Consider the following 15,166-nt stretch of genomic DNA (forward strand, 5'->3'; position numbering starts at 1 on the left):
AATTTGGAAGCAGAGGCTAGGAGATTCCTGCAAGGCATGAGATGGGTATGGTATGGTAGTCAAAATGTGCCATCTGCTGGTTAAAATAAAAACGTGATAGCCTCCAAAAAAGTGACAAAATAACAAAAACTCCATAAACATATGATTCTTTGCAGCAATGCACTGTCATGTAAAAATTAAGTAAAAAAAAAAAAAAAAGGAAAAAAGTTAAAATACTTGGAATATTTTGGAATAACATCTAGCTGTATAATAATGTTTCATATTGCAGAATAATTCTTTTTATAACGGCAATGACTAGTAAAAGTTTGATAAGTGCAATCTATCTCTTAATATCTGAAGAAACGTCAGTTGTTAAATAACTGTAGGGACAGTTAAGCACATGCATGTAAATATTCAAGTGAGCATTCCTGCTGTCTTTATTGGTTAAATGTAACTGGCTGGGGTAAGCAGTGTCATTTTATAAAACTAGCAACATGCACGTGAAAAATACGTTTAAGATAAAAGAAACCGCACACACACACAAAAAAAAATGAAATCATCATTTAAAACCTGCAATTTGTTTTCATTCTGGCTATCATTAACTAATAATAAAAATTTGTTTGGTGAGATGAAACTTCCGTGCAAACAAAAAAAAAGAAAAGAAAGAAAGAAAGAGGCAAGAAATAAGGATGCGGGCAAAAACGTTTCCGTGGCATGGCATATTTGATTTCCAGCCACTACATTACACAATTAAAGGGCATTAAATTAATAGGTAAAAGGCTTCCTGAACTAGTGTATTTGACAGAGAAGATGAGATATTATTCCCAGGCTTGGGGAATTCTTTTGTCACAGTAATTAAATTTGGAAAATAGAAAGTGAAACACATCAAATATATATATATATATATATATATATATATATATATATATATATATATATATATATATATATATATATATATATATATAGATATATAGATATATAGATATATATCTATATAGATATATATATATATATTTTTTTTTTTTTTTTATTTATTTTTAAAGGCATATATGTAAATGAAATTATTTTAAAATAAATTAAATTACATTACATTTTGACTCAACAAAGATTTTAATAAAATGAAAGCCAATATGAAATCAAAATAAATACACTTAAGTGGAATAAGTACATATGAAGCAATAATATCATGTACAACAAGTAAAATATTTCAGAATCAGCAAAGGAAAAACGTGTGTAAAATGGGTTACAAAATGTAGCAAAAAAATTATGTACTTCTTTCCATGTTTTGATTTATACATGTAATGATCTATTTTATCTTGTGGCATTGCTGTCTTTACTTAAGGGCCTGAACACTTTTATTACTCATTAATATGGTACAATCAAACTGCAGTTGTACATGCACACAGCAGGGGGCAGTATTGTACATCTTTGTAGCTCTGTGAAAGGGAAGCCAGTAGTGCTGATGTTTTTCGCTGCCACTGGGGAAAAGTATAATAGAATCACAGATCGCTCCCTTTCTCTCAGCGTCTCTGAGCATCATCTCTTGACATTTATTTTGTGTCCATTAACTAATCACAGACTCCAAGGCAACCATGTCCCCGCTCACACACATTAGTAACCATGTCTCTGGATTATGTTTTTGGGGAGATTTTTCCGGCAAACAACGCATTAATAGGATAAACGTCACCATTAAGTGAGGGGGAGAAGGAGGGGATAGAGATTAATGAAGGATAAGCAGGCCTGTCGCCATCACAACGGGGAGGCTGTAAAACACAGCAGAGGGGCGTCACACTGCGTGATTACTGTATGTCAAACTGACACACTGAATGAAGAAAATCTTCCCCGAGGTTGTACTCATGCATCCTAACGAAGAAAAAAAAACACAAAGAAAATTTGATCTTAATGTTTTAATGTGAATTTCACACAGCACAAAGTTTTTTCATAATAGTTTCTTTTTTAATATTTGCATCTAGTTTAGCAGCATGTTGTTAATATTTTGAGTCTGTTCAAGTGATATTACCAGTAAAGGCAGTTTTAGCAACACTGGATCTTACAGTATTTGAGCTTTTTGAATATAAATTCAGATATTTTTAAAAAAAAATACTCTCACCACATTTCTCACAATTTTTTAAAAACCTGTAAAGTTGCATAAAAGGCGAAAAGCTATTTTCTTGCATATCTGCTGTATTCTTACTGCAAACATGTATTGCATTGTGCTGTGCAGCTTTACACTCTAATATTGTAATGGATTTGTCCCCTCATTATACCATTATTCTATTATGTTCCTGTTACAATCTCATACTTATGTCACACAGTTCCTGTACTTTTTGGACAATGAACATTGGCTCAATACAGGTGTCCTATTGCTAGCTAAACATTAACACAGTCACATAAACACTGGAAACAGCATCATGCATCCCTGACAATAAAACATTTGAATAAATTTACCTGAAATACCCATCGTGAAACTTTAAAGTTTAAAGTCATGATCATTTATAGCATCCAAGTGTATTCATAAAGACAGGTACATTAAAATGCACACATTTCCTTTTTTCTCTCTCTCTCTCTTTTTTACAGCAATGTTACTGTTGCAACTGACATGACAGTTGAAGTAATTTTCTTATCTAGCTGAAAAGAAATGTAGCATTTCCCTGAAAGTTAAACTCTGTCTATATTTTATCAACTCATTTAGATTTTGCGGTTTTGCAACGAAAAGCCGATGTGGTTGACTTGTGCAATGAAGCAGATCACATAAAACCTAAGATTAAGACTGTAATCTGATCTCCGGTGCATTCACTGACAGCGGTAGGGATGTGTCATTACTTACACTATAGAATACAGTATCTGTTTTCTTCATGGTCAACTTTGGGTGATTTTTTTATATCTTTAACATCTGACCTTTAATAAAGATGTGAGGGTTTTATCATTGGGACTGTTTTGGCCTTGTCTTGCTGTAACACCTGAGTTTAGGGAGGTTTTAAAAACTATTCATGAACTTAGCCTCCAAGTCTTTTTTTATGCTGAACATGGCCACCTGCTACCATCAGTCCATATGCATCTTCCTTTAAACCGCTGCTCAGAGAGACATATCATCAGATCATTATGCTGTCTAATAAGCACCGAGATTTAATGACCCTTGTCATAGTGTTGCCATTTGCATAGGAATCATATTGACAGTCTGCACGCAGTCATCACTCAAGGGCCCGAGTGTAGCTTGCAATGGTGCATGTGGGGAATCACACAATGTGGGAAAATTCAGCATTTTAAATGAAGTAAAAGCTACATTCTCTGGATTTCCTCATTCAGCTGAATTGAGCACATAAAGCAGATGGCTGATCCCAGCTGAGGATTTGCCATTTGTGCTGCTGCTGCTATCTCTCCTTCCCACATGATCAATGTAAGCCTATGCCACAGCGACAGGAGATAACCTACATAAATGATTCAGTAGCTCATGATGGACTTTCCAAAAAAATTTAGCTGCAACTGCAACTCTGGTTAAGTCACTGCAAATGTTCATTTGGAGCTCATAGTTCGGTTTCATAACTTTACTTTTTTACAGCACAAGTCTATGAAGCAAACTCACCGACTCACTACATATGTATATGTGCAGCAAATCCCCCCATGACAATGTTTTAGAAACAGAAATAAACTCTGTTTTATTCTTTGAAACCTTCCTCTAGGTGCTTCCCGAAGGCTTCCTCTAGCATATTCTCCACCTGGATGTTGAGCTTTAACAGAAGGATGCATGTTTTACTTCAGTTTGGCTTCAGGCAGTGCTGTGCACCTTGTTTATTAGCAAGTGGCAGCAGATGGAAAGCTCCCTAAAAATAAGCAGCGCTTTTGAAGTAGTCCTCTTTCTGCACCATCAATGACAAGCAACATGTGCATGCTTTAGTCGTGAGATGAAAGGGGACTTCCATGCAAATGTCCAGTCCCATTTCTTTCAAAAAAACATCTTTTAACTATGCAATTACATTTTAACAATCAAATACAAGTCGGAGTTTTTTTACAATCAAATGTCCTGGTGAGTCACATGTTGCAGGGGTGGATGTGATGGGAAGCTTGTGTCTGCTCAAAGAACAGAAAAACTGCAGAGCTTTGCTCCCAGCTGGAAAGACGTCCCACGTGTTTCCCTTTGTCCCCTCTCTCTCATTCGGTGTGTGCGCATTTCTCTTTCTCCGGTTTCTTTTCCGGCCTTCACCAGCTTTGCCTGCTTCAATCTCTCCACCATTGTGAGACAGGAAGTGTGTCGCATTACTTGTGTGTTGGGATTTGCAGGAATGTGTGGGGGAAGTTCATGATGGTTTTCACAGGATTGAGGAATTCTTAAGAAACTCAGCAGGTTCAAAGCCAAATGATAGAAATGAAACAAAATATGTGTTTGAAGAAAATAAATTCTGTATCTGATGACAAACATTGATAAGCAGGGTCGTTGCAGCAGTAGACCGAAACACAGGAGGTGATAAATCAAATCCAGTGCACTCACTAATTGCCTAATTACTAAACACAAAAAAATCACTAACATTTCATCACTTTCATTTGAAAATCTCACTTTCAGGAATCTAAAATCCCACTACTTACCTAACAGAGCTCAATAATCAGCATTTTTCTATCTTAAAAATAACAGAAAAAGCGTGGAGCTACATTGCTCAACCTATGCCTCATTATATCAGTATGGGTCAGGAAGCAGCCTACTTGCTTACAGCGTTGCTGACTTGTAATTTTCTTCTTCAGAGCAACAAAAGTTCAGGGCATAAAAGTTGGTAAGCTAAAAGAAAAAAGTCAACAACTTGCTGGAGAAAAACTTTTGAGGGTGAATGTGGATTAGTCATGGGATTTTGTGTGTGTGTTTTATTGCCAGAGGTGCAGTTGTGGTCAGAGGTTTACATACATGTAGCCGCTAAACTGGTGGGCCTAAATCTTTACCACCACGTCTATATACATACAAGCGTAAGGGGAGAGAGTGAATCAGCGCTCACTATCTCCCTTAAGTCCGTTTGGCGGCCAATAAGCCACCTTGGGGGCACGCCCCGACCTCACGGGTGCACGCAATTATCTGTCCAATCCACAGTGGAATAAAAAAAAGAATACTGTACAGCAACACAAAACACACAGTATAAATATGGGGATAAAATCATGCAATAAGCATATCAATAAACAATCATGCGATAGCACTATAACAATAAAACATGCAAATAAAATCACTATGTAGCAACACACAGTCTGATTCAAAACAAAATATAAAAACACAATTTTCCACTGTGTGACATACACTCATCATGGACATGAATGTCATCGTTATTTGGGGTGTTAAATGATTTCTTTGAACTGTTCTTTTTCCAGGGTGAAATGATTGTAAAGCCTACATCTACAATAACTTTAAAAAACAAGAACTTGGTGGTTCTGAAGGTTCCACGATGTCTTTAACTTGACAAGGATGAGGCCTATTAACCTATTAACTAGTGATCATTATTGACTACAATTGATAGCTTCTGTTTGTCAGCATTAAAACCATGGGTTGACAAATACTCCAACCCATTATCAAGGCAAATGTATAATAGACACACCGGTGCACGCTTTGGCTCTCCAAAACGTGAAATGTACATGCATGCAGAAGTTGCTGCATCAGCAAGGGGAGATTTAAAGCCACGAAGTCAATAGTGAGCAAAAACCATATTAAGTACATTCCAGAGTCCTTAATCATCAGAAACGACCAAGCTAGGCGGCTAATGTGTACATTTACACATGTAAATAAAGTGTGAAATGGACACTGTGGACTGACGTGTTTATTACACCCTTTGCCGTGATATTGAATGCTCAGAACAATGGGAAAATCCAAGGAACTCTAAGAGGACAGTTCATCTGTTTCCTGACCCTGCACGTGAGATTTTAATGCAGATGACACAAGTTGCCTTACAGGATGTGCGTCCATGCAAAGCTTTTTTTTCCCTTCTGGCTTGTAAAGAAATAAAAAGAAATGCATAACTACATTTTAGTGAAGTCAAGTGTGATGACCGACTGGGGCCAACTTTATGAGTCAACAAAAATGAGAATGCTAGGCCAAGGAAAGACTGACTCTTACTTTTTCCGTCTCTTTCTATTTTAAATTCGCTAGAAATTTGAGATGACTCACAAAATATTTTTAGGCACATCTTTGGAAGACAAATGTTCCATTTCCGAGTATTCCAAATTATTCAAAACAAAGTGTACACCATAAACAGCAGATGTATGAAGTCTAGCGTCAGTGGTTTGAAGGAAGCGCTTGCTTGAGTCCACCCATTTGGTTTCAATGAAACTGGAAATGGAGCCTCTTCCTGCTCCAGTCCGGACATCTGCATGTAAGACAGGATGATTCCCAAACCTATGGCCGTCACCTGCATTCCTGCTTATTGTCACAGCCAGGAATGCTAGTTAAAGAGAGATATGATGAAACTGTCACGTATCCAATTATTCAGTCCCCAAGTTTCTTTAAGAAGGTTTGTATGAGAACTCTAACATCTGACTACGGCATGCCTCTGAGGGGGGAGGAATTCATGGGAAACATGCTACAAATTAATTACAGCTACCCACGCTGTGGACTCAGTATCTGTTTATTCCATGAGCTTTGCAGGGGGAAAACAAGGAAGGCCATTAAATTACTATTTTTAGGAAGAGAAGTGTAGTTTGCTCAACAAGTAGGGTCTGTCTTTAATTTGAAGTGAGGAATGAGGAAATGAAGTAACTGTTCATTTTTTGTTTTCTGGAAAGAGCATGATTAGTAACATACGATCAGATCATAAGACGGAAACCCATTCTTCAATTGAAATAATGAGTATTTCAAGATACTTAACTCTGGGAATAAATGAATGTGTGCATATATGTTAAATGTTTGTATTTCTAGTAGATTAAACTTTGTGTCAAGAGTGTTGATATTCTTCAGGTCAGATATCAAATACGTAGAGAGCGATTAAGCTTTAAGTTTGTATTAGAATGAAATGTTACCCCACTCAGATTCATGGGTCCATTATATCATAAATAAATCTCCTGTGATTGGAAGTATGTGTACGTGTTTGTTCTACTTGGTAACAATGACGTCATTGCTGAGGCATGAAACAATGAATGCAGGCATGATTTATGTCAGCCGTTTAGCCAGCAGAGGGATTTTCAAATCAGGAGAAGTTTACTGTGATTATGCCACAGAAGGGAAACTAAGCACGGGAGTTTTACTCGGCTTTCCAGTAACAGTTCTATTATAGCTCAAGGTTTGACTGAACAAAAGACTAGCATTTATCAGACTCCTGGTATACTAAAGGTGTGGCATTCTACAAGTTCATTTTTCTTCTTGCAGTACAAAAAAGCATCTGAACAAAAGACTGAAAATAAATCATGTTCCTTACATCGCTCTTGTGATGTTCCAAACTGCAAACTTTTCAAGTGAATGAAACCTTTGTAGCATTATGGTGCTTTTACTTCAGGCCTGGATGTTTCCTCCACACATGTCTTCATGAAACAAACCCACAAAGCAAGCAGGAATTACTGAAGTAAAGTATAACTACTGAAAATATAAGCTGAAAGTAGCTTATCAGGTTTTAATGTTTACTATAATTTAACTTTTATTACGTCTTTTATTAAGTCTTGAGCTGCCCCTGATTTCGTTATATTTTGGTAGGAAAGTGGAGAAAAGGTCCAGCGATTTATTAAAATGTGCAAAACATAAGTGGAAATGCTGTATACAAGGCAAAAACAGCTCCAATGAGCCTGAAAGTCAATATTTGGTGTGGCCACCTTTATTCTTAAGCATAGCCTGAACTCTCTTTGGCAATTGCCTTATAGTTTCTTTAAGTTGCCTTTGGGAATACAATTTAAAAAAAAAAAAAAAAAAAAAAAAAAAAGCGTATTTGTGCATGTGCTTGCATACTAGTGCAGAAACTGTTAGTGGTATAAAAGCCACTTTAGCCTGCCTCCAAAATAAGCCCCCATGTTATAGTCATAAACTGTATATATTGTGCCACCACTATGTTTATTTCCAAATTACACATGTGTGTCTTCCCTCTCCCACTCTGCATGCTTTGTAGTTAATGAGAGTTTAAATCTTGCATGCTGCAAGCTTGTGCTCACATTCATGGATTATTATCCCAAATATTTCAGCCACCATGGATATGGTTGCTGTTTGTGATTGAACCTTCACTTTGAAAGAGGTCAGATTTCATAATGCTGCGAGGGTGGAGGAGGACAGGCCCATCACATCACTTCCTGCTCTGTAGCTTTTTTCCATTGTGCCCCTGTAGTTCTGCACAATGTGTCCTCAGCAACAACTCCCTTCCTGAGCTCTGGGTTGTGCACTTTCATATGCATTTCATGTTCTTTGCAGTCGGACTGCTGGCGTGGCTTTGCTGGAAAATCCTCAGTGAGTCAGACTCCTTTGGCGGCGAGCCCTCAAAGGTGTCGTCATGCGTGCATCACCAACATTGAGGCAGGTATATAGGTCGAGTGCAAAAAGCACCTTTAAAACAGATATTTAGACTTTGCTCACAAGTTAACCACTGATCTTGTAATTGATGCAAATAAATACATCGGGAAAACATCTGGCCAAATCAATAATGTTAAATAAAATGATATAATATGATGTAATCACCTTATTATGAAATATAATGTGAACTAACTAGTTTTAAGGGATAAAACAACAATCTGATCCATAATCCAACACCTCTGACATGTTTCTTATTGGTTTATCTTCACATCATTGATTAATGAGGTTTATCTCCGACTGAGCTTTTTTTGTGGTCATAAATAGTCTCAATAGTCTCCACATACTGTATAATTCATATGCTGCATCCTCGCTTGGATAATGTCTTTATTTTGAATGATACAAGCAGGTTTTCTGGGTAGTCATGTGAATCTAACACTGCTCAAGTCATCACTGCATCAACAACACTGGAGTTACATGACTGTTCAGAGAAACTGTAAATAAATGATACATTTAACTGTACATCAAACTGTTAACAAAGATGTACATGTTTAATAAAATCAGGCATTTACATTAGGAAGGGCAACAATTAGTATTTCCATTAAGTTCTTTAGCTGATATGGTAAAACGGGGGACTTATTTATAATCAGCAGCCAGTTATGTGCGTTAAATCCATGTGGAATTAAATGAACTGTAAGTCATTATTTTTTAATTTGCAAAGCAATTCATAGTGAAACTCATAAATACAAGATTAAATGAATCCAAATCTCTCTCTCTCTCTCTCTCTCTCTCTCTCTCTCTATATATATATATATATATATATATATATACATATATATTGTGGTTTCAGCATCTGAAATGTCAAGATTTCCTGTTTCATCTTCAAATATTTTTTTTCATTTGCTTTAGTGAGTGTGAGATTTGCAGTGTGAATTTGTCAAGGTTTTACTTTAACAGGTCTCTGCAAAGGAAGTTTTTCCTTCCCACTATCGCCAAAGGACTTGTTCATAGGGGGTCATATGATTATGGGTTCTTTGTTTTCTTTGCATTATTGTAGGATCTTTACCTTACAATGTAAAGCACCTTGAGGCAGTTGTTGTTGTGATTTGGCGCGATTCAATTTAATCTAAGTTTTGTGGAAATTTCTTACCATTTTCTTTTCTTTCTTTCTTTCTTTTTTTTTTAGAAAAAAACTTGAAAAAAAATGCAAGAATAATTGTAATCTACATAAAAAATCACATGTGCAGGGATTTTGTTTTTTCTTTCTTATTTGAGTGAGTGAGTAATTTCACTTTAAATATCCCAATGCTTTACAATTATTTTTGCTTGTTTTAAATACCCCACATCACTCATTTTACTTTGTTTGGTTAATCAGTAAGCGCCGGTTGTGTGTGTAGTGTATCATTGGTGTGGGGGTGTTATTTTGGGGGGCGGGCCTTGATGACGTCGCCCTTGCAGTGTAGCTGGTGTGAACGCAGACGGAGCAGCTGAGGATGGAGCAGAGGGACAAGAAAGCGGCTGCCTCACATCTCATCATCTCACCTCATTCGTGCAATTAAGGAGCTTCTTTTAATATACACCGAGGCTTCTTCCTCACCTCCCTCCCTTCTTCTCCCTTTTTTTCTTTTTTGTTTTCTGTTAATTTCGCCGCTGACATCTGCTCACCGGTCCACTCCTCCATCTGTCAACACACCGCCGGCGTCGCCTATGTGTCAGTGGACGGAAAGAAAATCCCGGTAAAGACAGATAAACAGAATTTCCCGCGAGGTTTCACACCTTCTGCTGGAAGTGCCAGGTCGCTGGTAGAGTCGATATGGACGAAGACAATCACGGTGAGGCTGTTTTCCTTTCTCCCACACTGGTTTTCTCTCCCTCTCAGTCTGCGCGCAGGGGAGGGGGACACAGAGAGGACGGTATGGATGGATGTGTGCGAGGACGCAAGGATGCGCGAAGACATGAGGTTGTCTTGTTTAGACATTCCCAGTCTTCCACGGTCGGTCGCCGTGTACCCTGATAATACATACCTGCTGATAAAAGAGCGTTTTTCAGATACAGGGCAGCCCTGTAATGATTTGCATGCCCTCATTCATCGCAGGTGAGATCCTGATCTTGGCAGAAATCAGGAAAGAAGGGGGAAAAAAAGCTACACAAAGCAAAATTTTCCCTGCATGCTCCTTTTCCATCTGTTTGATGTCTCTCTGCTTTGCTTTGAAGTATCTCTCACTATCTCTTGGCGCCATGTGAAGCCTGTAAACTGGTGGAAATTGATAAGATATCTGACAGGCACCCTTCCATATGGAGGATAGTGCATTTTCTTGTTAAATGTTCTTCTTTCATGAGCAGTTCTGTGTTTAAAAATTAGGGTGTTTTTTTTTTTAGGATAGTGACACCCATTGCACATTTGATTAAAGTCTGTCTGAAGTTGTACTGCTAGATCTTGTAGTAAAATGAAATACTGTAATACTCATTATTGAATTAGATGCAAGATTTACATTTTTGATCTTGATGTAGGTGGAAATTAAGCATGAGGAGCTCACTAGTGATGTCCAGTGTGCGCTGACTGTCCAGAGACTGTCATGACTTGGGTATTAAAGCTAGTATAATGCAGTCCTGTTGGTGGGTTTTGGTTTTAAAGCTGAATGAATTCAACCAGTTCAGGCGAGTGCAACATAACCCAGATTACCACACATGGTGGCTGCAGCTCTGAGTTGGTTATTAAATGATGGTGGCGAGCGGCACACATGCGGGATGCTTCCGAGCAGATAATCCTAACCGTCTTCTGGCCTGAAGTCCTTGAATACAGTGTAGTGTAAACAAATGGATATAGTCTGATAACAGTTTGGCGGTTAAACTGCGAGATTAGTAGAGGCAGGAGAGGCGTTCCTCTGAACTTCCACTTTTTCTTTTTACCCTCATTGGTGTCATGCTTGAATTACCTGAATATGAGGAAAGCTTTATGCCCTGAATTTGAATGAAAGTGATATAGATGACACAGATATTTCCAAATGTTCCAGTCAGTATGCCCTTTAGCTGATGTCCGTGTTTAATTTTATTTGAATTCCACTCGGGTAGCTTTGCATGATTCACACTTAAAAATCATCTCCATTCTCTGTCTGAAACAGGCATTCTTTAGCGCATCTCCATTTAGGCTAGCTTCCTTCTTATTGGCTGCCCCTCTCAAACAATCAGAGCTGTTTGCCTGAGATCACCGTGTTAAGAGTTGAAAAGAAACACATGAACTGAACATTTAGAGCAGTCTGAAAGCTGAGCTCTTGCTTTACATACTCTGACCCCATTATTTGAAACTGTTTAATATGAGCATTCATCAGTGTAAGAATATTTATATAATAGACAAATAAGGGACTATATTTTGGAGGATTTGTGTGAATATTAATGTTTGCATATTTGCTGCCAAAATCAGGCGTATTGATTTCTCACTCCACGCTCTCACTCTAGGGCTAGTTATCAACAAGAAATAGGAAGATCTAATGTGCCACAAAGGTAACTGTGCTGATTCATGATCCAAAGGGCAAGAAATATTCATATTTTAGCTTTACCAGAGGGAAAAACAGCCAGCTGTGAACAAAGATCTCACTTTTCATGTGTGTTTTAGGAGAAGAGTTTTAAATGTGTTATTTCAGAGGCTTGCAGACATGAATATTATTTTACAGTCATCCTATTTGGACTCTAACCCATGAGGAGTTAGTGTGGTTGTTCCATTTTCCCTTAAAATCATGCGCACTACAAGCCAGCTCCTCATATGAGGTCAATCATAGAGATACCGATCCCCCCCCGAAAAAAAATCATGTGACAAGAAGAGAGAGCTCAAGAGCACAGAGGCACGCCGTGTGTGATTAAATCTGAAATATAGGACACGAGCTTGTTGAGATTACATGCAGCAGTGTGCGTAGCGGATTTTTCAAATAACTTTCCATACATGTTAAACTAATTGAGAGCTCTGGAGCACTTACTCACACTCTCGCTGCCTCCCATCACTTAAAATTGTTCACATGCGCACCTTGATACGCTGATGCTAAGCCAAAGGCATTTGGCGCCTGAATCTGTCTGCCAGTCACTTAACGGGCAGCTGCACAAAGTCAGTAATGTCAAAGACTCAGAGGTGTGTTCTGCTACATTTTTATGTCAGATCACTGAAAAAACTTTGTGATGATGGTGATTTTGCAGACCTTTAGCTCAATGCATGATGATCTGCCTTGTTGCAAACTGTGCTTTGTAGCTCTCTTATCTTGCATTCTAACATATGTGCACATTATGGGACCGTGTTCCCACGCCTGCGTGTCCAGCCTGCATGCAGACTGCACAACATATGTTCAAAGTTAAGGGCATCATTTGTTCTGCACCGTTGAGCCAATCTGAGAACAACAGAGGCCCAACAGATGACATCATATTTTATAGGATTAAGCAACAGTACACAAAGAGCTAATGCTCCCTCAACCCTCCTCCTCTGTAACTGTAAACAGTGTATGGGAACATGCAGCTGGGCCCAAAATGAAAAGACGATACTGAGGTTTCTGATATGAGAGGCCATTTTTTGGGGGGTAGATTACAGATGTGCACCAAAATCGCTATAATCAATGCTTTATGCTGACACTGATTATCAGGTGATCAGGTGATGATGTATACTGTGAGCTGGCTTTGCTTGTAATCATGAACCAGTCAGGGAAAAATTACCACCCGCCTCTGCAGCTCTCTTTAGCTAAATGACCCATTAAGAATATGCTTTGGGCGTGACTAACTGATCGCACTGTGTTGACAGTCTGCAAATAAAATCAGCGTATGATGTGAAAAGACTTTAATTTTTTGTGTTTAAATCCAGTTGCTGCCCACGACTTGTTGAAAGGTTTTTACTGTGCTTGGTGTTGTTCACTCTCTAGTCGCAACTTGCGGCCGTCTATCTAAACAAAAGCCGCTAAAACGACTGCGTGCTGGCGTCCCTGCACCAAACGGTAAGCAACCACATAAACACTAAACCACTAAACACAGTGGAGCATTTAGTTATTTATCTCAGGAGCAGGTGGAGACCAAAACAGAGGGAAAAGGAGAGCAAACTTTGGATTTGCCATTAATCTCTTAAACACCTGCCGATTGTCACATTTAAGGAATCTTATACATTCAGTACAAAAATAAAAACAGATGTAGGCTGTCCAATGACCTCACAGTTATTTCACATTGTTAAGCTTTCCTTCCATGCTGCAGCCTCCGTGGTGCTATCACTATAACAGCTGGAGGACACATCATATACAAAAGAGTCCATAATAGGCACATTCATTTATGGAATCCCAAACATTTCCTTTGGCAGGTGTGAATGAGTTTTGTTTTGTTTTGTTTTACTTCACAGTGGTGCCAGTGTGATCTGCTCCTCATTTCATGCTGCATTTCTATTGGATGGTTAAGAGACTTAGATCGTAGCTCCAGTCCTGCAACCCTCGATTTTTTACACTGTCAAGCATGTTACAGTGGCTAGATTTCAATGCATGTCAACAACCATACAGTGAGCAACTCATTGCAAGGGGAAAAGTCATGCTTGTGTTTGCAACTTGTTGCTCTGCCTCAAAGTGTGTGATCTGGGGGGGGCGGGGTTATTGAAATTTGCAGACAGAATCAAGAACTTGCAGAGCACCTACTACTGTGCAGTGTAGTGTGGAGTTGTCCCATCCTGCAAGTAGAACCTATATTTCTTAACTACAGTTATCCCCACGCTGAACGAAACTATAAACGGTGCCACTGTGCATTGTTTGTGGTACTCAGCTGCAGCATGGGATTCATTAGTGCATGTTTACTGCACTCACTAATCAGAGTTGGCGCTTCCCTGCTCAGCTTGCATGCCACAGAGCAGACAGGGCCTGGCTTCAGATTGGATGAAATCAGCAACAGGCTTCAAAATGTTTTTATTACTCATGTGTCTATTTTTAGCATCATTGTATAGCTGAATGGAGAAGTGGAAAGAACACAGACGCAGGAGCTGGCTAGGAAGCAGTTCGCTGAATGGCTGGATTGAGGCCATGGATTTTTACTCTTGGATTTTTAAAAAAAAAATTTTTAGTATTTCCTTTCCTTCGTAGGAGCTCTGTGATGCTTCAGTCAAGGATTATTGCCAGCTGAGCTGTTTGTGCAGACTTGGGAGTATTAAAATGCTGAAGTGAATAGAAATTTCCAACACCTTTAAAGCCTGAATGAAGCTCTTTGTGGCAAAGTCGGTGCAGACGCCCAAAATGTGCAAAACTGTTTGCTTTTGTTGAGCCCCATCAGGCTTTTCTGTCCATGTTTCCTGTTTAACTGTCACGATAACCCGAGGGAGTCAATCAGCACTCTTCTCTCTATCTGACCGTGGGAAAAGTTAAATGGGAAAGGCCTTTCCTTCCATTCTCCTGCTGTCTTTGGACTGTGAGTGCGTTCTGAAATAACATCTCATATCTGAATGTAAAGACCTGTTAATGGTACACACCACAATGGCAGTTACTGTGTCTCCTAAAAGCACACCCAGGCTTTCTGATCAGTCTTCTCCTGCAGTGAAAGAGCTTCAGTAAAAAAAAATAAAAATGCCTTTCTTCTTTGCGTTTCTGTGCAATCAACTCTCAATGGACATCAGACTGGATGCAATTATTTCATATCATATTCACCCCGGCAGGCGTGAAACTCAAGATAAGATGGCTTTTGAGTCTACACAGAACTTAAGCTCTGAGGGAGATTAGTTAGTAAGAAGGGGAAGTTGGTGTG

General features: G+C 38.7%; 1 protein-coding gene across 2 annotated transcripts in view; it reads left to right on the plus strand.

Annotated features, from left to right (window-relative positions):
- The first annotated feature begins 9,902 nt into the window (after positions 1–9,902).
- Positions 9,903–15,166, plus strand: part of cyth3a (cytohesin 3a) — a 31,666-nt gene continuing 26,402 nt past the window's right edge. Inside the window, exon 1 of one of the 2 annotated variants that reach the window (XM_063481488.1) lies at positions 9,903–10,260. In XM_063481488.1, coding sequence (XP_063337558.1) covers positions 10,242–10,260 — 19 coding nt within the window. In that variant the 5' untranslated portion in view covers positions 9,903–10,241. Of the gene's footprint in view, positions 10,261–14,681; positions 14,834–15,166 lie in introns of those variants that run through there. The other variant, XM_063481487.1, reaches the window with a different exon arrangement.

Source organism: Pelmatolapia mariae, linkage group LG8, assembly GCF_036321145.2.
Source record: "Pelmatolapia mariae isolate MD_Pm_ZW linkage group LG8, Pm_UMD_F_2, whole genome shotgun sequence".
In the NCBI taxonomy this organism is placed as follows: domain Eukaryota; kingdom Metazoa; phylum Chordata; class Actinopteri; order Cichliformes; family Cichlidae; genus Pelmatolapia; species Pelmatolapia mariae.